The sequence below is a fragment of the Microtus pennsylvanicus genome, chromosome 2 (assembly GCF_037038515.1).
Source record: "Microtus pennsylvanicus isolate mMicPen1 chromosome 2, mMicPen1.hap1, whole genome shotgun sequence".
NCBI classification, from domain to species: Eukaryota; Metazoa; Chordata; class Mammalia; order Rodentia; family Cricetidae; genus Microtus; species Microtus pennsylvanicus.
The window spans coordinates 133281387-133304425 of NC_134580.1; the positions used below are offsets into that span (position 1 = coordinate 133281387).

Here is a 23039-nt window from a genome sequence, read left to right on the forward strand (position 1 = left end):
AAACTATAAGAAAAAAAATGCAATACATACTCTTGACTGGTCTTTCTGTCTAACATAACTAATAAATGTGTAAGATAGAAAATAGGGGCCACATCCTTGGTTACAGAGAAGACTTAAGTGAGTGTGTGTGCACTTTCCTGGTGAGTTACATACAAGTTCCGAGGTGGGTGCCTGGTACCCCCCCTTTGACAGATAAAGGTACTTCTGCTTAGTTGTTTCTGTATAGTGGAAAGACTTATGGGCTTGGGTGTTGTGCCAGGGAGTTGTTTAACCTCCCTGAGTCTTTTTTCTGCTTGTAATAGAATGTTCTATCAGAGTTGTTGGAAAGACGAAAGGAAAGAAAACCATTGCAATGCTCTGCACATATTTGGTGTCCAATATTTCTTTTAAACGCAGATTTATCATTTAGATTTATTTCCCCAGTTGTTTGTGCTTGTTTTGTGTTGCCCTGTATGATGCAATAAGAATGATTTTAGAATTAACACATCTATCATAATCATGTAAAAGCACAGGGGACAGATAATAAAGAATGTAACTTGCCAGCTTCAAAAGTAGTTAATTCTAGAAACTTAAGTAATTTCTTCCAGTAGTATCAATCATGTTTCTCAGTAATAGTTGGTTTTTATTTTACAGTAAAATTAGGTTTATTCTGGTCTTAAAGAAAGAGTTGAAAGGGTATTTGTACTTGAAATCTTTGATAGTTTTATTGGTGAATTTGTTCCTCCTATTTATTTTCTAAAATGAGTTTTGAAAAGCATAAAACTGTTTCATGTGCACTGTGTTCTCTGTCTCTCCCCGCCTCCCATACAAGTCGGTTTATTTCAATGTATTGCCTCATGCTTCTTACCATTTTACTGTTTACTTCTTTTGAAGGAAGGAAGGTTCTAACTATGGTAGCTTGGGACATACCAGTTTTAGCCACTTTCCAGTAGTAGTTTCTTGGATTCAAAGAATAGATCTGAGATGACAGACTGGGAACTTTTTTGTCTCTTCAGTAACATAAGGAATTGCACCAATTTAAAAGAACTAGCAAGAAAGTTAGCATGAAGCCATCTCTGAAACTGAACACCCCACCCTGTCCCAGTTTTACCTGTAGTCATTTAACAGGGCACTGGATGCTTATGCAGGTCACGCAGCTCACATCTGTCATGTATTTTCCTAGCAACAGAAGAGAAGAAGTCTCTGAAAAGAACTTTTCAGCAGATACAAGAGGAGGAGGATGATGACTACCCCGGAAGTTACTCTCCCCAAGATCCTTCTGCAGGCCCCCTCTTGGTATGTGACCCAGTGACTCCAGGTGACCTCTAATTGAAGATCATGACCACGAGGTGGCGCTTGTTATCAGTAGTGTGGCTTGTCAAAGGGCAGCAGCTACAATAGCCCACCCAGACACAGCTCACCAGACATCTGACTTTATACCATGACTTTACAATGGGTTTATGTTTTATAAAGTGTTTGGAATTGGTTTTATCTTCTAAAAGTGAAAAATATTCTTTAAAAGCAGATTTATATGGTATGATAAAGATGTTTTGAAGCACTTTGCTGTGCCTTTTGCTAATAGCATTCTTGTTTATAAGCAAACAACTTACTACTATCTAAGGACAGTCTTGTAACTGCCGATAATAAATTTGCTTCACTATAGCCTCTGTTATAAGTATTGCAACAGGGAGTTAGTATTTAAGGATGCATTTGCCTTAGATAACCCCTTATGAAACAAGTTTGATCTGGTTCATCTGTTTATCATCAAAACAATAAGCCGCCAAAAACAGATTAAATAGTATTTAAGTAATTTGCCAAGTATCTTAATTTGAATTCAGATCTGTCATAATTCAGAGTTCATGTCCCTTTTTTTGTTTGTTTTGTTTTTAATGTTTTGAGATAAAAGTCTTACTGTGTAATGCTAGCTGACCTTAAACTTGATGTTTTCCTGTTATAGCAGATTACACCTGTAAAACTAGCTCTAGGGAGTCCGAGGCACGAGAACCATGAGTTTGAGGCCATCCTGGCTATATAGTGAGGCCCTTTAAAAAAAAAAAAAAATCAATGTTCCTTCCTCAGCTTCCCTGGTCCTGGAATGACAAGTGCATGCCACCATACTTGGCTGTCCATGTCCTGTTTGTTGAATGTGACTGCCTCATCTTAACTGTATTCTGCATTTCTGCATGGACATGGTCAGGACATAGATAACTAGGAAGTATGTGTGTGTTGTGTGATGTTAAAGCCACGGATTAGACAGGATTAGATAATAGCAATAGTAGGTCATATCTTTGCATCTAAAAACTTTAAAGGGGAGGAGCTTGGATTATCAGCTTTCAAGGTAATCTAACTATTGCCTGCAGAGCCAGCTGTTCTTGGGTCATTGTGCTCAGCTACTTATTAGCATTCTGTGTTTTCTCATGGCTTGGTAAAGCCCCTTTGGTAGATGCAGAATATGCTTTTCTTGTTTTTAACACCTAATGAGTTAATTCATTTCACATTTTAATATTGGCAGTGATCGTAACTTTGTAAGGCAAACTCTAGAAAAAATGTAATCAGCCAACACACAGATGTTCAACATCTGGTATTTAGGTCTTTTTTCTATATTATAGATTGTTTTATACTATAAACAATACTTCATTTGAAATTAAGCAGCATGAACTAGAGACCATATTCTTAAGTTGCCAAAAATATGCTCTTTAATTAAAAAAAGTTCTATAGAGGTTTATTTATGTTTTGTAGACTTAGAACAATTAACTTTATGTCTTTTAGAATTCATATCTTTCCAACCACAAATTCCTGGTACTAAGAACAGTTGTTTGTGTGACTTTTGACCTGTTTTTTAATGCTAAGAATGACCATTTTTATAATTTGTCTTTAGCTCCATTATATCTTAATGGGTTATATATTTGTCTTTGCCCTTTATAGACTGAGGAGCTAATCAAAGCATTACAGGATCTGGAAAATGCCGCTTCGGGAGATGCTACTGTTCGGCAGAAGATTGCTTCCCTGCCCCAGGAAGTGCAGGATGTGTCGCTGCTGGAAAAAATAACAGGTGAGAGGTCATTCAGATGAAAGAGAGGAAAGAGGAGCCGTCTGTAGTCATGCTGTATCCTAGGCAGAGACTTTCTGTGATGGTGGGTGCTCTGCCATGTTGGCATGTAAAGCCATTCAGCGTGCTAAATGAGGAAGTTCTTGGAGAGACTGGACAGGTAGCTCCACATTCAGAGTACTTCCTGCTTCTTCAGGGGACTTGGGTTCCATTTCAGACACCTGCCTTGGGCGGCTACAATACCTTTAACTCAGGGCATCTGATGTACTCTTTTGGCCTCCATGGACACTCACACACATATGGCATACTTGCATGCATTCATACATATAAATAAAAAATAATACAAATAAATTTTGGGGCTGGAGAGATGGCTCAGTGGTTAAAAGTTCTTACTGCCCTTTCGTAGGACCTGGGTCTGTTCCTAGCACCCACATGGTGGCACAGCTGCCTGTAACTCCAGTTCCAGGGGATCTGATGCTGTTTTCTGACCTCTTTCAGCATCAGACACACAGGTGATGTACTTAGACACATGCAGACAAACACTCATACAAATAAAAAGCAAAAATCCTAAATAAATAAATAAAAATAGATCACAACAAAAAGCTTTTGAATGTGAATAATGATCTGAATAGTTACAGCAGAAATGCTGGAGTGTCATAGCCAGCTATTCTCTGAATAAGATCTGTTGACAGCATGGTACCAATCTTGTATGTATAGGGCAGTAGAAGCCAGGAAAGGATAGGCTATGAACTCAGGACCCTTTGCTAAGAAGAAAGAAGTGTGTGATACACAGCTGTGTTGTTTGATGCAGTACACACTAACACGCTTGGAGGTGGTTCAGTGCCATGCAGGTGTTGAGCTCCTCCCTGTCATTCCTGGGTAAACAGAGGCGTTGACACTGTTCTTGCTTTCTGCACAAGCAGTTGAAGAAGGGAGTGAAGTACGAGCTAATCTTTTAAAAAGCATGTTCTGTGCCTGGCACTCTATGCCTTGTGATAATCTTTGAAGAATTGTATTCTTATATATAAGAAAGGATTGAGACTTTGCAAAATTAGATATCTTGGCCAAAATCACACATGCAGTGAATTTGGGGATTTCAACCTAGGCTGCAAATTAAATGGTCTTTTCATTGCAAAAGTTCAATACTTTTATCCCATTCTCTCCAGGTCATTTCCCTTCCAGCCCCTTGAGCTGGCTGCTTCTCTGACTTCCTTCAGTTGGCATATCTGTAAGGTTCACTATATAGCAGGTGTTCCTGGTGTCGTGTCCATAGCTTTTCACGGATTAAATGATAAGGAGGAGGCAGAGTTGGTGGGCAGTGAATCAGCAAGGAGATAAAGGTGATCAGGGAAAGCTTTCTGCTTTGGGAATCTTTGAGTCTCCCTTCCTTTGAGTCTGTATTCTCTCTCCTACCACCTCTGTGAAGCCTCTCCCATGCCCTTATTGAAAATGCTGGTCCTCTCCCTCCCAGTGCCCCACTTACTCCTTTCTAGTTCTGATCTTCAGCTGATAATAGTACAGTACTGTGTGTGACTTCCCTTCCTTCTAAGTAAGACCCAGACTTAAAGGCAGAGGATGTTTCTTATCTTTTGTCCCTGCTATCTGAAAACCAAGGCACATGAGAAGTGCTCAGATACTTTCTGGGTGATTTGTAGTTAGCTTTTTCTTTGGGCTGCCAACTCAAAAATAACTATCTGGAGACTTATTAGTAATTATGAAAGCTTGGTCTTATCTTAGGCTTGTCCCTCTTTATTTTAATCTGTGTTCTGTCAAGTGGCTCATTTCATACTAACCATGCTGCTTCCCCTGTGTCTGGCTGGCAGCTCCATCCTTTTTCCCAGAATCCTCTCTTCCTGGAAGTCCCACCTAATACCTTCCTAACTATTAGCCATTTAACTTTTTATTACACCAATCACAGCAAAACATTTTCACACAGTGTACAAATATCCCACAACAGTGATTGAAGGTTGTACACTGAGAATTTGTAAGGCTGATTGGGGTTAACTTCTTGACATTGGAAAGAGGGACTGGCTGCAGGGACTAAGCCCCTCCTGAGTTGCTGTTAAGGGGAGCAGGGAAGTGAGGGAAGAGCTGAGAAGTGCTAGCTGGTAGGGAGACAGCTACAGGTTCCTTCCTGTGCTGGTGGTTCTTAAGAAAAGAGAGAAATGGAGGAAGTAGGGAAGCTTGGGGACTGTCAGAAACTGAGTGTTTGAGTGAGTCCACCAGGAATGCAGGATTCCCGAGCCCAGGCAGAGGACTGGCCTCAGGAGGCGGCTCATTAAAGGCATGGGGAAGGTGGGCCAGAGCACAGCCGGTCAGCCCCAGGCAAGATTTCCGCATTTGAACTGCAATTTTTGTGTGACACCCACCTTTTAAATTGAAATTTTTTCCCATATGATACATTCTGATCAGTTTCCCCTCAGTCACCTCTTCCCAGATCCTCTCCATTTCTCTACCCATCAACTCCACACCTTCTTTCTCTCTTTTGAAAACAGACAAATAAAAGAACAAACCATAATTAAAAATAAAACACAAAAAGCCTAAGAAACACATATATATGTATACACACATAAACAAAACAAAAACAGAAAATCAGAAACAATATATATACATATGTGTGTATATATATGTATACATACATACATACAAAAGACCAGTAGAATGAATGTTGCCCATACAAAGTGTTACAGGTCAAGACCTCTCCAGTACCATTGAGTTTATTTTGTGTTGGCTATCTACTGCTGGGCATGGGGCTGCCTCTAAATGTGCTTTGTATGTCCGGTGAGACTCCATTGGGAAAAACTAATCTTTCCTTTGCAGGTGTTTGACACTTGAGTTATAGATGAGGGCTGTTGTCCACTTCCACTCTCAGCACTGGTACCTCTTCTGGCTTGAACCTATGCAGGTCCAGTGCATGATGCCACAGTCTCTGAGTTCATGTGTGCATCAGTCCTGTTGTGTCCAGAAGATAACTGTTTCCTTGATGTCCTCCATCCCCACTGGCTCTTATAACCTCAAGGCTCCCTGAGCCCTAAGGGAAGGGGTTTGTTGAAGACATCCCATTTAGGGCTGGGAGTTCCAAAGTCTGTCTCAGTACACTGTCCAGTTCACTGCAGGAAGAAGCTTCACTGATGATGGTTGAACAAGACACTGATCTGATTCCCAGCCAGTGTGGGTTGTATAACTCTTGAGTAATAAAAGGCAGTTTCTGGGTTCCAATACTTGTATAAATGATCTGGATTCCTTATACAAGTTCTTGAGGGTGAGAATTGATTTTTTTTTATTCTTAAAAATTAGTGTTTCTTTGCTATCTTGCCACAAATACTCTAGCAATTACTGTTACAAAGAGATCAGTAGTCAAGGATTGACACAATTGAAAGCAGCCGCTCAGGCTTGTTCATGGGCCGCACCACCAGTCTATACTGTGTGGTCCCCTGCCCTCTGTCACAGGCCGTCTTCCCACCTTGTTTTGCTCCCTCCTTCCCAAGTATGTGTTCTCTAACCCACAGAGGGAGGAAAGCTTGATCTTTGGTGTCAGACCCAGTTGGAGAGCCCTCAGTATTTCATTTTCTATTGTTCACAGAGGCAAGTAAGGACCAGATTGCTGTTCTGTGCTAGAAATTCCTTAATTTCATTGCCTCAAAGAATGCTGAGAGCTCCAGATTTGTGTCACTGAACTGTCTGACTAGCTACTGGAAGCTCTGATGCCCTTTTCTTCAAAACATCAACCTGCTATTTTCATCCCAAAGAATTTTTGTTTTTATTTATTTTTAATATTTATTTTATACGTGTGTGTGTGTGTGTGCGCGCGCGCGCCTACATGAATTTATTTGCACCACATGTATGCAGGTGTGGAGATTGCATTGGATCCTCCAGAACTGGAGTTACAGGTGATTATGAGCTACCTGATATGAGTGCTGGGAACCAAATCCAAGTTCTCTACAACAACAATAAGTGCTCTTAACTCCTGAGCCATCTCTCCAGCCCCCAAAAGACCTTTTAAAGCAAGATGCACACATTTAAGCTTGTGCCACCATCATACAGGTGCAGCAGTTCTTGATGGATCTAAACCCTCCTTTTGCCTCTGCTCACTTGCTACACCAGCCTTTCTTTAGCATTTCTTTCCAAGAATCCCCTTTCTTATGATTCAGAGCTTGTTCTTCTCCTCTCCCCAAAGCATGGGTGACAGGCCATTATTAGGATAGGAAATCAGTCTGGTCAATGGTGACCAACACTTTAAAAATACAACACAAAATATTTTGCACATTTAAGAAAAAGATGTTTGTTCCCTCCTTTCCTTTTTCTTTTTTCTTTTTTTTTTGGGGGGGGGTTGTTGTGGGGGACCTTGCTATGTAACCCAGACTTACGGAATTTATGGCAGTCCTCCTACAAGTGTGAGCTACCATGCGTGGCATTGCTTATTTGTGATTTTATAAACTATTTCCAATGAGGGTTGTGCTCAGATACATTTGAGAGACCCTTCCTCTTTTTCAGGCTCTGTCTTTGGTGGACAGAGTCCTGCAGATCAGCTTCTGAGACCACATTCTGAGCCTCTCCCACAGCTTCTTTTCTCTCTCAGTCTCTCCACACCCAAGATGTGAGTGCTCTCTCTGTTACTTCAGAACAGTGGGGAAAGTCTGCGGTAATAGAAGCAAAAGCACTCCATCTTCTCACAGACAAGGGAAGCCATTTCACAGATGACCCTAAATATCTATATGCTGGTTTTGTTTGGAGAACTTTTGCTGGAAGCTCTTTTCAGCATGCCAGTTTTCCTGTCCCATCCAGTTGCCTCACTTCAGGCAGTTCAGAAATATGTCTTGTTGATAGAGTTGGCACCTTTGGAGTCTTGGCTAGCCAGCATTGTTGGTTCACAGGTTCTGGTTTATTCTTGGACTGTGTGACCCTTCTTTCAGGAATGTTTGCAATCATACCTATGTGATTTGTATGTTGTCTCTGTTTTCTCTCATATTTGTACTCAGACAAAGAGGCAGCTGAACGTCTTTCAAAAACGGTAGATGAAGCATGTCTGTTACTAGCGGAATATAACGGGCGCCTGGCAGCAGAACTGGAAGACCGGCGCCAGCTGGCTCGGATGCTGGTGGAGTACACCCAGAACCAGAAAGAGGTTTTGTCAGAAAAAGAGAAAAAGCTAGAAGTGAGTACATTGCAGAGCAGACCCAAGCTGCCTGAATTGCCTTCCTAAAGCCCATTTTATTCCTCAGTTAACCTTTTTTTTTTCTTTTGGAAACAAGTGAGATAGGAGGATCTGTTGGATAACTGTAATTACTGGAGCCTAGTTCAGAGTTGAAGTCACATTTTTACATGTCCAGGAAAGCAAATCTCCCACGGTGAAAACAGTGCCTTCAGTCACAGCATTTAGGATCTTTAATTGTTTCAACTTAGTGTTACAGTTGACAAATTATAAATGGAGGTAGAGAAGGTCAGCAAACCGAAAGGCACTTAGCTGGTTATATTGGGAGTCTGCATTGTTCTGAGGTTTGTTTCTGACATATGCACCATATGCACGTTCTTGCCCGTAAGGCACCTGCCTACAAGCTCTTTCTGTACATAGTCTACAAGTTCAGTTATGTTTATGTAGTCTGATTCAACTATGGGCAGGAACCCACTTTTCCTATGTTGAGAGCATGTGGCTTAGTGTCTCCAGCAAAAAAGGGTTTTGAGTCGTTCCCTCACCATCTGCTTTTTAACTAAGCGTAGCTACTTGTCCTTGGAGAGCAGAGCCAGCAGTGTGGCTGTTGGGGTTCAGCAGTTTCTCCTCTCTTTGTTTCTAGGAAGAGAGGAGGGGTCTCTTCCTAGAGGAGAATACGTCATGATGATCACAAGAAACACCCCATGAAGCCCCCTCAGTAGAAAAGGGAGTGGAAGGCTGCCCTTCTTCCACTAGGGAAAGTTCTCTGACACAGAGGGAGGGAGCATTGAGCTAGCTCTAGTGATTGTTGGGTATGTCATTCTGTGGTCAGCTGACTAGAGAGGGAGTGCCATATCCTTACTTGCAGTGACTATGGCAGCTGTAATAGCTAGAGGTGCTGGGGACTTCAAATGCCTAGCCAGCTTGTGAAAGATAGGAGACAGCTGAGCAGTGGTGTGGCTTTCCTGTAGATTCAGCACTGACCGGAACTCCTAAAGGGAACTTCATCAGCAGTAGCAGACGGCCATTTATCTGATGCACTCATCTTTCACTGAGGAAGCATTTCAGCTCTGTATCTTGGGACTAATAAGAGATTGTAATTAATGATTCTGGTTGTAAGTCATCGTGCCATCTGTTGAACTGGCCCTTGGCGACACATTAAGGGCTTTCTCTGATCTGTCAGACGTTGATTATCACTAGCAGCTGTTGTTGGGTGGAATGTGGCAAGCCACCATAGAGGACAGTCTTTGAGAAGGAGACTGTTGGTAGAGGCTTTTAACTCTTTGTTCTGTCTCTGCCCCGTCTGCAATTAGCTGCCTGTTTCATAGGGGGCCCATTCTGCCTGCACATAGCTTACTGGATGCCCAAAGAGGTTATGAAGCACAGAGGTCAGAGTTCAGTCCATTCTGTAGCTTTGCAGCCCTGTTGTTGCTATTTCACAAAATATGGAATGGAGAGCCGGGCGGTGGTGGCGCACACCTTTAATCCCAGCACTTGGGAGGCAGAGGCAGGCGGATCTCTGTGAGTTCGAGACCAGCCTGGTCTACAAGAGCTAGTTCCAGGACAGGCTCCAAAACCACAGAAAAACCCTGTCTTGAAAAACCAAAAAAAAAAAAAAAAATATATATATATATATATATGGAATGGAATTGGAACCTAGCACTTGAGGATTGAGTAGGAAGACCCTGGTACTGCAAGGCAGTCAGAACTCAGGGTTTCTGTCCCAAACCATGTTAGCCAGCCAACTGGGCAGGACCATTGATTGCAAAAGTAAAATGAAGTAAAAAGCAAGTGACTAGATAAAATGTGAGAGGCTGGTGGATGGCTTTAACTCTTTATCCGTGCTCGCTAAACAAATGAACAGTCGCTCTTCTGAATCTACAATTTCTTCTAACCCCTTTATAATAGACAAATCTTCATTCTGTTCTGACGGTGATGGTAATACCGTGTGCAGCTTGAGAGAACCTCAGTGCAGCAGTCCCTCCACCTTCCTTTCATAGCGCTTGGTTCTTAACATGCCAAATCAGAAGGCTGGCAAACCTTGTCTGCAAACCTTTTGTTGCCTTCTGTGTGCAAATGTGCAGTTGATAGACTTGTGGACAAACAAGTGTTTTCTTGGGAGTCTTTCCCCATAGCTCAAATTTGTTAATACTTAAGTTTTTCTGTTTTTATTTGTTAACATTGTATTTTCTTTTAGATAGCAAACACCTCTCTTCTCTTTCTTTGAGAACTTTATGTTGGGTTCCTAATGGCTTTGAACCTCGAAGTGACAGAAGTTGCTCTGGTCAGAGTCCAGAGGAAAGGAGAACCCATTCTGGCTCACAGAAGGAAATTGAGTTTCAAGGAAATCAGTCTAGTGTCAACAGCGTAGGTAAACGTAGAACCAAACAAGTTAAGACAGATGACAATTCTGGTTGTGGTTCAAGATAATCCCTGATGGGAAATAAAGCCTTTTTGTAAAAGGAAATGGCAATTGGAAGAGAGAAATATGTTTATTGAAGAAGAGCAGCCAAATGCCTGAACAGGTGTGTGAAGGGAATAAAGGGTATGGACAGAGGAACAGAGACGCCGTGTGGAGCTGGGGTCTTGGTTACAGAGTCACCAGTCTGTACCTGTTCACTCATAGACGCACGCAAAGATGGGTAAGATGTTCCTCTTCAGGAGCAAGGGCTTCCCCTGATTCTAGAAGCCTGCTTACTTATTTTCCTCAGTGACTTGTCCTCCAGGGAGAGAATTGCAGAAGCAGGGAGTTAAAGGGAACTGTGAGAAAGCTTAGAGAAAGGGGACTCTTCCAGCTCATTATGTCAGCACTGAAACAGACCAAGAAAAACTTATTAATAACATTAATTCAGTCAGATGTTTACTAAGGATGTATGCAAGGTATCAAATGCATGAGCTGTTTTGGAGCACCGGACGCCTTCAGATGGTCCCCTGAAGTCTTTTGGACTCTATGCTCTTTGGCTGCTGTCAGGCCACTAGGGATATATTTGTTCCTCAGAAAATGCTTGTTCTTTGACTCATTCCTCAGTGGAAGTGTCTTTTTCTATAAAGAGAGTTCTTGTTGCTAGGTTCCAGTAAGTGGTTTAACAGATGTGATCTATATTGGCTGCAGAGAAGCTGTTAGGGAAGGTGACTCTGGTCACCTGATATTGCTCTTGTGCGCCTTTCCTTTGTCCTTTAAGTAGAACTAGGGCTCATTGAGAGATGATGCATTTTAACCATTTTTATGGTTCAGAGTGTCATGGTTGACACTACTGTACCACTTTTCCCTTAAACTCCAAGCAAGGTTAAAGGAAAAACTAATGAAAATCTGTAATGCTTTGTGTCGTGAACAGAGAAAACCTAGAAATAGAAAAGAAGGCTGTGGAAGAGACCAGTTTTACTAACAGCTCAGAGGCCAAGCTACACTGTGGGGCCTAAGCTAGCCTAACTCAAAAGGCAAAAGCCAAAGGCACCAGATCAGCTCTAGCTATCACTTCTCAGAACAAAGGAAACTTTGTTTCTTGCTGACAGTGGTGACTCTTAGCCCAAGCAACTGCTTAAAGCTCCCAAGCTTTAGTCTGAACAGGTTGTTCAGAGTTCCTGTCTTAGCATTTTGGATGAAAAGTGGAACCACCAGGGGGAGGAGGTGGAGGAGAGAAGCCACTTGTACAAACTTCCAAGAAAGAAAGAAAAAAACGAAAGGGTCAAGTGCCTGCAGTCTCACCTCCTGGCACAGCAGCTTCCTGTATTAAGTCATGGTGTGTGTCCATGATCTATGCTGAAAGGGGCTCTCCGTGGTGCACAAATACCGCCAAACAGAGCTCCAGATGATCCCTAGCTACAGGTTTGTTTGTAGGTTGAGGTGGAATTTGTGTAACATAAAGTTAAGCATTTTGTTTTTTGTTTTTGTTTTTGTTTTTTTTGGTTTTTCGAGACAGGGTTTCTCTGTGGTTTTGGAGCCTGTCCTGGAACTAGCTCTTGTAGACCAGGCTGGTCTCGAACTCACAGAGATCCGCCTGCCTCTGCCTCCCAAGTGCTGGGATTAAAGGCGTGCGCCACCACCGCCCGGCAAAGTTAAGCATTTTAAAGAGTCAACTTTTCAGTGACTTTTCATAGCATAGAGCAGCTATCTGCTAACATTTTCATCACTGCCCTTACCCTCTCTGCCCCTGGGGATTTTATATACTCGTGTCTCTTTTAATTAGGTAATAAACTGAGGTTTATCCACAAAGTACCATGTACAAGTGCTTCATTCTTACTGAGGTTGAATGTTAGTGCAAATATTGATAATTATTGTAACAGTAATAGCTATTACATGGATCTGCCACAATTTGTTTGTAGGCATTTGAATCTGTTACTGTGAGTAGTGAATAATGCTGCTGTAGACAGTGATGTGCAAGTTCTTGTAGACATCTTTTCATTTTTTTTGGGTGTGTGATATCTAGGATGGAGGTTGCTAGATCAAATGGTGAGTCTTGTGTAACCTTTGACAGCCATCAAACTGTTTCCCATAGCAGCTGTCCCAGTTTCTTTTTCTTTTTCTCCCTTCGAGATAGGGTTTTTCTGTATAGCCTTGGCTGTCCTGGAACTCAGTTTGTAGATCAGACTGGCCTCAAACTCAGAAATCCACCTGCCTCTGCCTCCTAGTTGCTGGGATTAAAGACGTGTGCCATCACTGCCTGGCATCAGCTGCCCATTTTCTGCTGCCACCACCAATGTATAGGTCTCAGTATCTTCATGTCCTTGACAATACTTACCACTTCTTTCTTCTATCCAGCACAGAGAATGTGAACTTGTACCTGTGGTGATTGATTTGTGTTTCCCAGAGGAGCAGTGGCAAAGAGCATCTTCACCTGCTTCGTGACATTTGTTGTCCTTGTTGGAAGCTTGTCTGTTCAAGTCCCTTTGTCCACTCTCAAGTTGGGCTATGTGCAGTTTGAGTCTTAAGCGTTCTTTATGTATTTGGATAGCCGTGTTCTTAGATAAGATTTGCAGATATTTTCTCCTATTCTGAAAGTTGTTTTCATTTTAATAAGCTCCAGTTTTACTCTTAATTTTTCCTTTTCTTGCCTTTGTTTTGGTGTTTTATCTAAGAACCCATTGTCTAATTCCAAGACATAAAGGTTTCTCACTTTGTTTTTTAGGAGCTTTAGTTTCTGAACTCTTACATTTAGATGGTCAATGATTCTGAGTTAGCTTTGTGTATGGTGTGAGGTAGGGAACCAACTCCTGTTGAAAAGACTGTTCCTTCCTGTAACTGAGTGTGTGACTGACACCTTTGTCAGAAACAGTTGGTCCTAGCTGTATGCATTTTCAGTTGTGGGCCACTGGTCTCTATGTCCCATTGGAACCTTGCTTTTGGCATGTAGCTCTGTAGGAAGTTTGAAAGGGAGATGCTTAAGTCTTTAATCCATTTTCTTCTTCCTTTTTTTTTCTTTTTTCTCCCCCCCCCCCCCCGCGTTGTTTTGGGTAAAACCTCTTAAAATTCTATATGAATTTAAGAATTTCCCATCACTATTTCAATTTCTACAAAAACAAAAGAAAGTCATTTGAATTTCACTAGCAGTTGCTTAATTCTTATTGGTGGTGGGATCTTGTTTTTTGATCCATGAATATGAGCTATATGACCTTGCATTAAGCCTTCTTTAATCTCTGCCGCAGAATTTTAATAGGCATGCCAGAGTGTCACTTACTGATGTGTTTGGCACTGTAAAAGCCCTGTCTAGGACCATAAGTCTCGTTGACACAGATTGAGGGTAGAAATGTCACTTCAGTAGCCAGTGGTACTTCCAGTCTCTAGAAGGCATGGATATGTACCCTCAGCAAAGTTCCCAGGGTGTGGATATCTGTGTAACGGGATGTGGTATGATTTTGAATTAGTGAAGAAACTTAGACCTAGAGGGAGCAGGCCATAGGGCAGGAATAGAATCCAGGGCACACACATCTCATAACTTTCCATTCAGATTTATAATGTTTGTTTTTGAAACTTTATTCCATGGGGGAATAAAACAACAGAAAGACATCTTACTCTTGTACAAGAGCAGCCAGAGTTGAGTCATTTAGACAATTCCCAAACATCTTCTTGTGACGCAGTGATATCTTATGCAGGGAAGTGACAGCAGCAGCAGGCAAGCATTCCAGAATGATCTGTGAGTATTTGAGAATCTACTCTGCTCCTTGATGTCCTTTCTCTGGTGGAAGAGGTGAAGTGAACTTGGAGGTCTTGCTGTTTCTCCACACCTCTTCCTGCCTTGTAATGAATCCTTAAGAATTCGACTTGAGACAACACAGCTGGGAGGGCAGAATGAATGATGTAGAATTCGGCATGGCCATGTGACTCTTTGTATTTCTGTGCACTGCAGGTTTTAACAACTCGAGAAATTCTTTGGCTCCATTCAAGGGACTTCTAAACCACACTGCTGCCTGTTGGTTTTGGCAGCATCCCTTCCTCCTCTTCAGGGTGCAGGTGTTTAGAAACATTCGTTTCTCCAGTGGGACGAACAGTACGTGGAGATAGAGAAGTTTGGAATGTACTCTTCCTCTTTCCCACAGGATCACTGTCCCTACAGTAAAGGCAGGCAGTCTGATCCTTGTTTTTCATAAAAGAATTAAGCTTGGGATTTATATGGAAGCTCAAGGTCATAGTGTAGTACAGGATCTCTGACCCTAGTGAACATGACTAGAGCTGGCTCACATGGAGCATGTCAGGATAGCCAAGTGGCCTGAGATATTCAAGCTGGCTCCACCTACCTGCCCTTGTAACACACAGCTCTGCCCTCACAAGACAGCAGTATCAGCTCTAAGGGCAATTAGAACAGTTAATGAAGAGGCAGTTCTGATTACAGCTGCCGGGTGGTCATGGGGTCTGATACCTAGATCTTGTCCATAGCAGGCCATGGCTTGCTCCCTGCCGTGTTAGGGGCCAACCCCCCCCGCCCCCCGCCTCTTTATGTTCCCCTCCAATCTGTGAGGACTCCTGTTGAGTTGGTATTTGGGGTTCTATGAATGAAGTAGGACTGGACACTGGAGTTTTGGATTCCTCTTGATCCTTTCACTTGGCTAACCTTTATAGTTCAGGCCAGATTTATAGCAGCTGTCTCGCAGGTTGTGGGGTGTGTGTGTGTGTGTATGCAGTGCTTGGAGTGACCCCGGGACCGCACTTCTGCTAGGCAAGTGCTGTGTCAATTAGTGCGACCCCTTAGTTCGTTGTTGGCATCATTGAGCTGCCTTCTGAGCAGCCCTGCTGAGTTTCCATTGGTGTAGGTATCACATAGAGTGTACACGTGGAGTTGCAAACTGGCTCTGTTGCTTCCCCAATGCCCGGTACTTAGCCATGCTTACACTCCAAATACTCTGTTCTTTTTTTTTTCTGATTGTAAAAACAATAAATCAGAGGAAAACCAGATAATACCTGTAAGGAAAAAAATCATAATCTTATTGGTTTATAATCTACAAAGAATTGTTGTTAATTTTGATCTAGTTCCTTTATTTTTCTTTCTGTGAAAGTTCAAATAGAGAGCCAAGCATGGTGGAACACACCTTTAATTCCAACTCTGAGAAGGTTGAGGCAGGAGGATCATAAGTTGGAGCCAGTGCCAGCCTGGGTTGTATGTGGGGAAGCACAGTTCTCTCTCAGAGAAACTTTTGAAATCAGGGGTGATGTTTAGAGCTTTTTAATCTTGTTTTTAACTTTGCATAATTACTTTGCTTCGTAACAGAAGCTGTGAGCAGTTTGGATACCTGTGGTCGGTCCCTCGTGAGTGTTTCTCTCCTCTCGCTGCCTCTCCTTTCATCCTGTGCCTCTTCTGCCAACTCTGGGTGTTTGAATGATTTTCCTCTAGCTTCCTAGAGGTATCTCTGTGTAAATATGTGGATGTCACCTGGCGATGGTGGTGTACACCTTTAATCCCAGCACTCAGGAGGCAGAAGCAGGAGGATCTAGCTTCTAACTAGGAAGTTGTCCTACACAGAAAGACTTTGTTTTAAGCCCTACCTTCTGTTGTGAATTATTTAAATTTGTGTGTGTCTGTATGGGGGTATATGAGTGCAGTTGCCAAGGAGGTCAGAAGAGTGTGTCAGATCCCCTGGAGCTGGAACTACAGGCAAGGTTTTGTCTTTGTTAAAATTTTAAAGTTAATTATTAAATTACATATATGTTGGGGGTGGGGGCAAGCACATGAGAGCTTCGAGGCCAGCCTAGTCTACAAGAGCTAGTTCCAGGACAGCCAGAACTGTTACACAGAGAAACCCTGCCTGTCTCGAAAAACAAAACCAAAAACCAAAAACCATGTGAGTATCTGTGTGTCTTTCTGAACACTAAACAATGTTTCTTTCGGGGCTGAAGAGATGACTCAGAGATTAAGAGAACTGGCTGCTCTTCCAGAGGTCCCGAGTTCAATTCCCAGCAACCACATTGTAGCTCACAATCATCTATAATGAGATTTGGTGCCCTCTTCTGGTGTGCAGGCAGAACACTGTATATGGAATAAATAAATCCTTTAAAAAAAAAAAAAAAAGGATGTTTGTTTCAGGATCTTCCCCTAACTCTGCATTTGTGTCTTAGGAGCCCATGTTCTCTTCCAAAGCTTCCAGACATAATCCTCCCATGTTAAGGGGAGTCTTTGTTTTGTGTAGGAGTTTAATTGGACAAAGTGGGCTGTTCTAGCTTTTTAGTGAACTTGTTTACATTTACGACAGCTGTGGGAAAATGACAGATACTTATAACGCTGACTTGAGTGAGCATAATTTTAAGAGCAGGGTTCAGATGACAGACATTTGAGCTGTAGTGGCTAACTCTGTTTGCCCCATTGAGTGTGTGCTATTTTAGTCTTTGTGAAAGTCCTGCTGGTACGCTGGGCCTGTACTCCTTTCAAACCGGTGCTTTGGAAAGGGGGACACTGGAGGGTGGTTGCATGCTTTGAAGTCTCAGAAGCTACATCTCTGTTTCTTTCTGTAATGTCAGGTATACATGGCTATAATTCCAGCATTCAGAAGGCTAAGGCAGGAGGATTGTGATATGAGTTCAAGGCCAGCTTGCACTATGTAATGACTCTACCTTTTGTTTAAAAAAAAAAAATTAAGGGGTGGGGTAGATGACTCAGTGGTCAGAGTGTGGACTGCTCTTGCAGAGGACCCAAATTTGTTTTCCAGCACCTATATTAGGTGCTCAAAACTACTTGTAGGGGCTGGAGAGATGGCTCAGCAGTTAGGCAAATTTCCTGTCCTTTGAGAGGACTCAAATTCAGTTGCTGGCACCCACTGTCTGGCAGCCAGTAATGCCAGCTCCAGCAGTTATCTGGTCTAGCTTCTCAGGGCACCTGCTCTCATGTGCTTGCCCCCACCCCCAACATATATGTAATTTAATAATTAACTTTAAAATTTTAACAAAGACAAAACCTTGCCTGTAGTTCCAGCTCCAGGGGATCTGACACACTCTTCTGACCTCCTTGGCAACTGCACTCATATACCCCCATACAGACACACACAAATTTAAATAATTCACAACAGAAGGTAGGGCTTAAAACAAAGTCAGAAACAGTCTTTCTGTGTAGGACAACTTCCTAGTTACTCCAAGGAGTAAAAATGAAAGTTAAGATGGTCCCGTGTATCATCAGGTACTTGCCGGGTCATTCATTGTACCTTTGTCTACCCCCTTGATTGTTCATTTTCTGATTTAGGTCCTTTATCTTGAAGTGATCTTTGGAGAAAGTTCGGCTAGCTCTCTTTTCCTAATTTAGCATGCACAGTAACTTTGTAAGCTTCAACGCAACAAAATTACTCAGCAAGGAAGGCGTCTGAGCATCCTTGAGACCAGCACAGTGGTTATGAGTGAGCAGGTTCAGTTCAACAGGCTTGTCCCTGGGAGGTTCTTTGTTCATAGAGTTCACTTCTATGGGGCATAGCCACGACCTCCGGCAATGATCCTGTGGTGGGGAGCCGCATGGCCTCTTTCAGGCCTTCCGTGGCTTTCACCATTGTGGTCGCTGCAGCCTTTTAATTTTGTTGTCATTTGTTGTTGTTAGGATTTATATATTTTTCATTTATGTGTGTGAGAGTGTGACTGTGTGTGTGTGTGTGTGTGTGTGTGTGTGTGTGTGTGTGTAATGCTCCTTTGTGTATTTATGTGTACTACATGTAAACAGAAGTCCTTGTAGACCAGAAGAGGGCATTAGGTCTCAGGAGCTGGACTTTTAGGTGATTCTAAGCCATCTGATGCGGGTGCTGGAGACCAAACCCATGTTCTGGAAGAACAGCAAGTGCTCTCAACTGTTGTTTCATCTCTCTAGCCCATTGATGGGATTTTTGTCATTTGTAAAGTAACAGTTTTACTCCTGAGTTAGTTATCAATATGTCTCAAGACTCTTTATTCTGACCCTCTCTGTATTCTTTACCTGGTTTCAAGTCGCCCTCTGCTGGCTCCAGTCTACCTTCCCATTCTCTGTGATGCTTCTCTCTATCTGCATCCTGTAGGGTTTGACACACCTTCAGCCTTTTTCTCATTCTGGATCTCCCCCCCCCCCCCCCCCCCCCAGTGACTTCCACTTCATTTGCTTTAATTCCCATCTGCATGTCTGTGCCTTAACCATCCCAGACAGTTCAAACACTATGGGGAGGCAGACTGTCCTTCTCCTGAACTGCTCTTCCTTCTCACCCAGTGGCTACTTGGCGAAAATGCACTCAGGAGGCCGAGGCGGGAGGGTGGAGAGTGTAAAGCCATGCTAGGCTACATAGAGCCCCTCCCCTCTGTGCTAGCTCTTGCCCAGCACTGCTCCCAGGTTCCCACGGTCAGCTGTCAGTCAGCCTCCTCTAGTCTCATCCCTCAGCTCCTCTGCTGCGCCTCTTAGTTTCTCAGATTGACCTCCCAGCCCTGTTTAATGTGTCCTGTTTTTCTCGAATCTTCCCCCTCTGCTCTGTCTCCGCCTCTGTCACCTCCCTGCTAATCAGGTGGCTTCTCATTGTCTCTAAATGACCCAGATTACAATTTCCCTGTCACTCATGGCTTGCCTTCCCTCCACCCCTCTCTCCCATCAACCATAACTTGCCTTCCCTCTTCCCCACCAGCCTGATATTTGCCCATGCTGATCTCTCATCTCTGACTTTATGTGCGTTGTTTCCTCCACCTGGTAGGGATACTTCTTCTTTATGTTCCACTGTTTCCCTTACCTCAGTCCCTGCTCATCATCAGTCCCATAAGCTCATAGGGAGCAGCACTATTAGGAGGTACAGCCTTATTGGAGGAAGTGTGTCACTGTGGGGGTGGGCTTTGGGGTCTCCTTTGATGGTCAAGCTGCACCCAGTGTCAGTTCACTTCCTGTTGCCTTTAGATCAAGACATAGAATTCTCAGCTCCTTTTCAGCACCATGTCTGCCTGTATGCTGTTATGTCCCACCATGATGACAATGGAGTAAACCTCTGAACTGTACGCCACCCCAATTAAATGTTTTCCTTTATAAGAGTTGCTGTGGTCCTGGTGTATCTTCACAGCAATAGAAACCCTAACTAAGATATCATCTATCTGTACCTCACTGCCTCTTTGGACAGCATGCCTTTAGACCCCACCCTGTAAAGCCAAGTAAGTACATGCTGCCTCTGCCTCCACTCTATCCTTCAGAGCTCTACATCTCTTGTGGATGCATAGTTATTCCTCTCTGTCTGTATCACCAGTCTCATACCGCTACCCCTTTTAGCTCGGCGATAAACGCTGGTCCTAGCTTGATGAATTTCTAATCATGTTGGAGGGTTTTATCTTTGGCAGGGAACTTCCTCTACTCTAAGGGTGTTCTCAAGAGGTTTGGGCTTACTTTGTAGACCAATTCCTTCCTCTCTCTGGGATTGTAAATGCGTGGATTTGGAATATGGTGTCAATTAGTTGAAAAGCTTTGGGGTTCCCCCATGGTTTTAGAGGCAGGCCTTTAGAGAAGAGAGGATGACTCTGGTCAAAGAAAGGAGGACCTTTCATGCTCTCAAGGCAGCGTCTGGTAGATTTGTTTGACTGTAAGGACAGTCGAATGGCTTGTGAGAAGAGGATTTTGTATTTCATCAATAATTCTTTTTATTCAAATCTACATGTCTCTTAACATAAATCAGAAAAATTAAATATTGCTCATAAAATAACAGAAACTAGGAGGGCTGGTTATTTCACATCAGATCTGTTAATTCATACTAGTTTTGTCCAAACCTCTAGCCACCCGCAGTACAGGCAGGTTCCCATTCCTGTTAAAAGCTTATAATCACAGAAGCTGGAAGATGGAAGCAGGAGCATCAGGAGTTCAAGGTCATCCTTAGCTATGCAGCAAGGGCTAGCCTATGTTACATTAAACCCTATCTTTAAAAAAAAGACTTAGCATTTTGATTTTACTGCAATTATATATTATGAAGGGTCCCATAGTACATTTTGAAAGACCCAGGAGTCTTCAGTGTTCTTTATAGATTTCTATTAAATTATTAGTGTTTGTTGGCTTTTTTTTTTTTTAACCTCTGAGGAGCTGGAGGTTAAATACAGGATCTTGAGCATGAGGTGTTTTGCTGTTAAACTATGTCTCCTGCACTCTTTATATTTTTAATTTTTTTTTTTTTGATTTTCGAGACAGGGTTTTATATTTTTAAATTTTGAGACAGAGTTTTAGTAGATTACCCTAGCTGGCCTTGAACTCCCTCTGTAGTTCAGGCTAACCTTAAACTCACTTTGTCACTTGAGCTGGCCTTGGCTTTATGATCCTCTTGTTTCAGCCTCCCAAGTAGCTGGGATTACAGGCCTGCCACCACCAGGTGTGACTTTAAATTGTGAATATTTAGTTTTATCACATTAAAATTATAAAGAATTGCCTCATCCTAAAATTAATTTAATTTTTTTCCTTTACAATGCTGTTAGTATATGTATAGGCACATGACTTTGTATTCCTTTGTTTGTGCAAATCCCTGTCAGATTTGTTTTTTTTAATTATTTTTTATGGGCATGCATGTTTTGTCTACATGTCCGTGCATCATGTCCTTGCATGGTGCTCACAGTGGCTAGAAGAGGGTTTCAGAGTCTCTGATGTTGGAGTTACAGATGCTTACGAGCCACTGTGTTGGTGCTAGGAATTGCACCCAGGTCCTCTAGAAGAGCAGCAAGAGCTGTTAGCTCCAAGCCATCTCTCCAGCCCCAAGACTGGGGTTTTTGTTGTGATAGTAATACTTGAGGGTCCCCAAGGGAAAGAAGCGCCCAGACAAACTTTGTGTCTGAAACCCACTGGCATGTGACAAAGGCCCTGGTGGATGGATGGGTGTTCAGAGGTCTGTCCTCTGATGGCCATCTTGCCATTTGTCCTTTTATCATTGATGTTAGCAATGAAGCTGACCAGGCCCCACTGGTCATTGGGGGATGCAGCCACAATTTCTTCTTTTCCTTGTATTTTCCCCAGCATCTTACTCAGCAGCCTCAGCCCTGCTGTGGCACCCAGAGTATCGTTTTGAAATGTGGTAACTGCCTTGGAGCTGGCTGAGAGAGAGGTACAGGTTAGTGATGATTTTTGTTCCACATGGATCTTTGACAGTCAAAAAATGTAAAGAAAGCCACATTCTTATTTCCAACGTGAAAACATACATGCTATTCCCTGGCCAGATGGACAGTTGGATGGAGCTGCTTATGGAGGCTGTCATTGTAAATGCAGGTCCTGTGAGCCGTAGTGGAGGCTGTCTTCTGGTGCCATGGGAGGACTTCGGATAGGTTAAATCATGTCCAGGGAAAGGTTTACTTCCTTTTTTTGCTCTTCACTTCCTGGTGCTGGATTGGAATGAAGGCCTTGTGCATGTTAGGCCACGTGCTCTACCACAGAGCTGCAAAGGCCAGCTTCTCCTGTAACAGAGCGGCTCTTGGAGTTAAGTTTGATCTGGTGCCACCTTCATCAAAAGCATGGACTTCATGGACTGTGTTGTTATAATAGTCCTTCATGATTCTTACCTTGGAGGAGCCATGTTCTACGTCCCATAGCACAGCAGAATGTGATAAAGGAGAAAGCCATGGTGTCCCATTGCTACTTTTCAGCAATTCAGGCCCGAAGCCCATCCCAGTGTTAGTACTTATGCAAACACTCAGCCAGGGAGAGAATGAGCTTGAGAATGCTCATATTCTGATCCACATTTCTTACATGAGTTGCTAGAGAAAATGCTTACAATTTTGTTGGTTTCAAAAATGGGATTCCTGTAGAAAGGTCATGTGCTGTCGGCCCTGTCATTTTTAACCTTCTTATCCCAGAGCTCATCTGCAGTATGTCAGGTCTGGCTTGCTGCCCTGGCCATAAAAGGCAAAGAATGTGGAAAGCCTTGCTCCCTCAGCACTTTATCCCATGTGCCATGGTGCTTGAGTTCACAGTATCAGCCAGGGATGTTAACACGTTTTCTCCTGTAGTCTGACTATAAGGCAATACTCTGCAGCTTTGCCAGGAGCTTAACTCCTAGGCATTATCTCAGAACACACCTTAGGCTATCTACTTTTGAAACATTTCTCGGCAGTCACAGGAACCCTGGAAGGGTCATCTTAGCCCCTGGATTTCGACTGAGGGGGTGGCAGCAAATCAGGTGTGACTTGGCATGTTTCAGGTCTCTGCACTGATATTCGGTGGGCAGCCTGGCAGCAGTAGCCAGGGGCTGAAGTATGTCTGAGTAGGAAGGACAGGATTGGCTTCTTGGGAAGATACTTGTGAAGGAAAAGAGCAGGAAAGGAAAGGCCTTGTGAGTTGTATCTAGGAGGACAACTGCAGGAGAGAACACAGCTGGCAGGGCACCACAACAGCAGTGTCTTGGGGTGCCCATGGTATGCCTCCTAATTTCTCAAATGCCTGGACCAAGCAGGTAGATCAGTGGTATATCAAGATCACACACACACACACACACACACAC

At 43.0% G+C, this 23039-nt stretch overlaps 1 protein-coding gene across 2 annotated transcripts in view; it reads left to right on the top strand.

The window, feature by feature from the left end:
* Positions 1–23039, top strand: part of Rprd1b (regulation of nuclear pre-mRNA domain containing 1B) — a 78643-nt gene that overhangs the window by 18087 nt on the left and 37517 nt on the right. For both annotated transcript variants that reach the window (XM_075962853.1, XM_075962852.1), the window contains exons 4-6: positions 1163–1275; positions 2905–3031; positions 8008–8183. In XM_075962853.1, coding sequence (XP_075818968.1) covers positions 1163–1275; positions 2905–3031; positions 8008–8183 — 416 coding nt within the window. The remainder of the gene's footprint in view (positions 1–1162; positions 1276–2904; positions 3032–8007; positions 8184–23039) is intronic.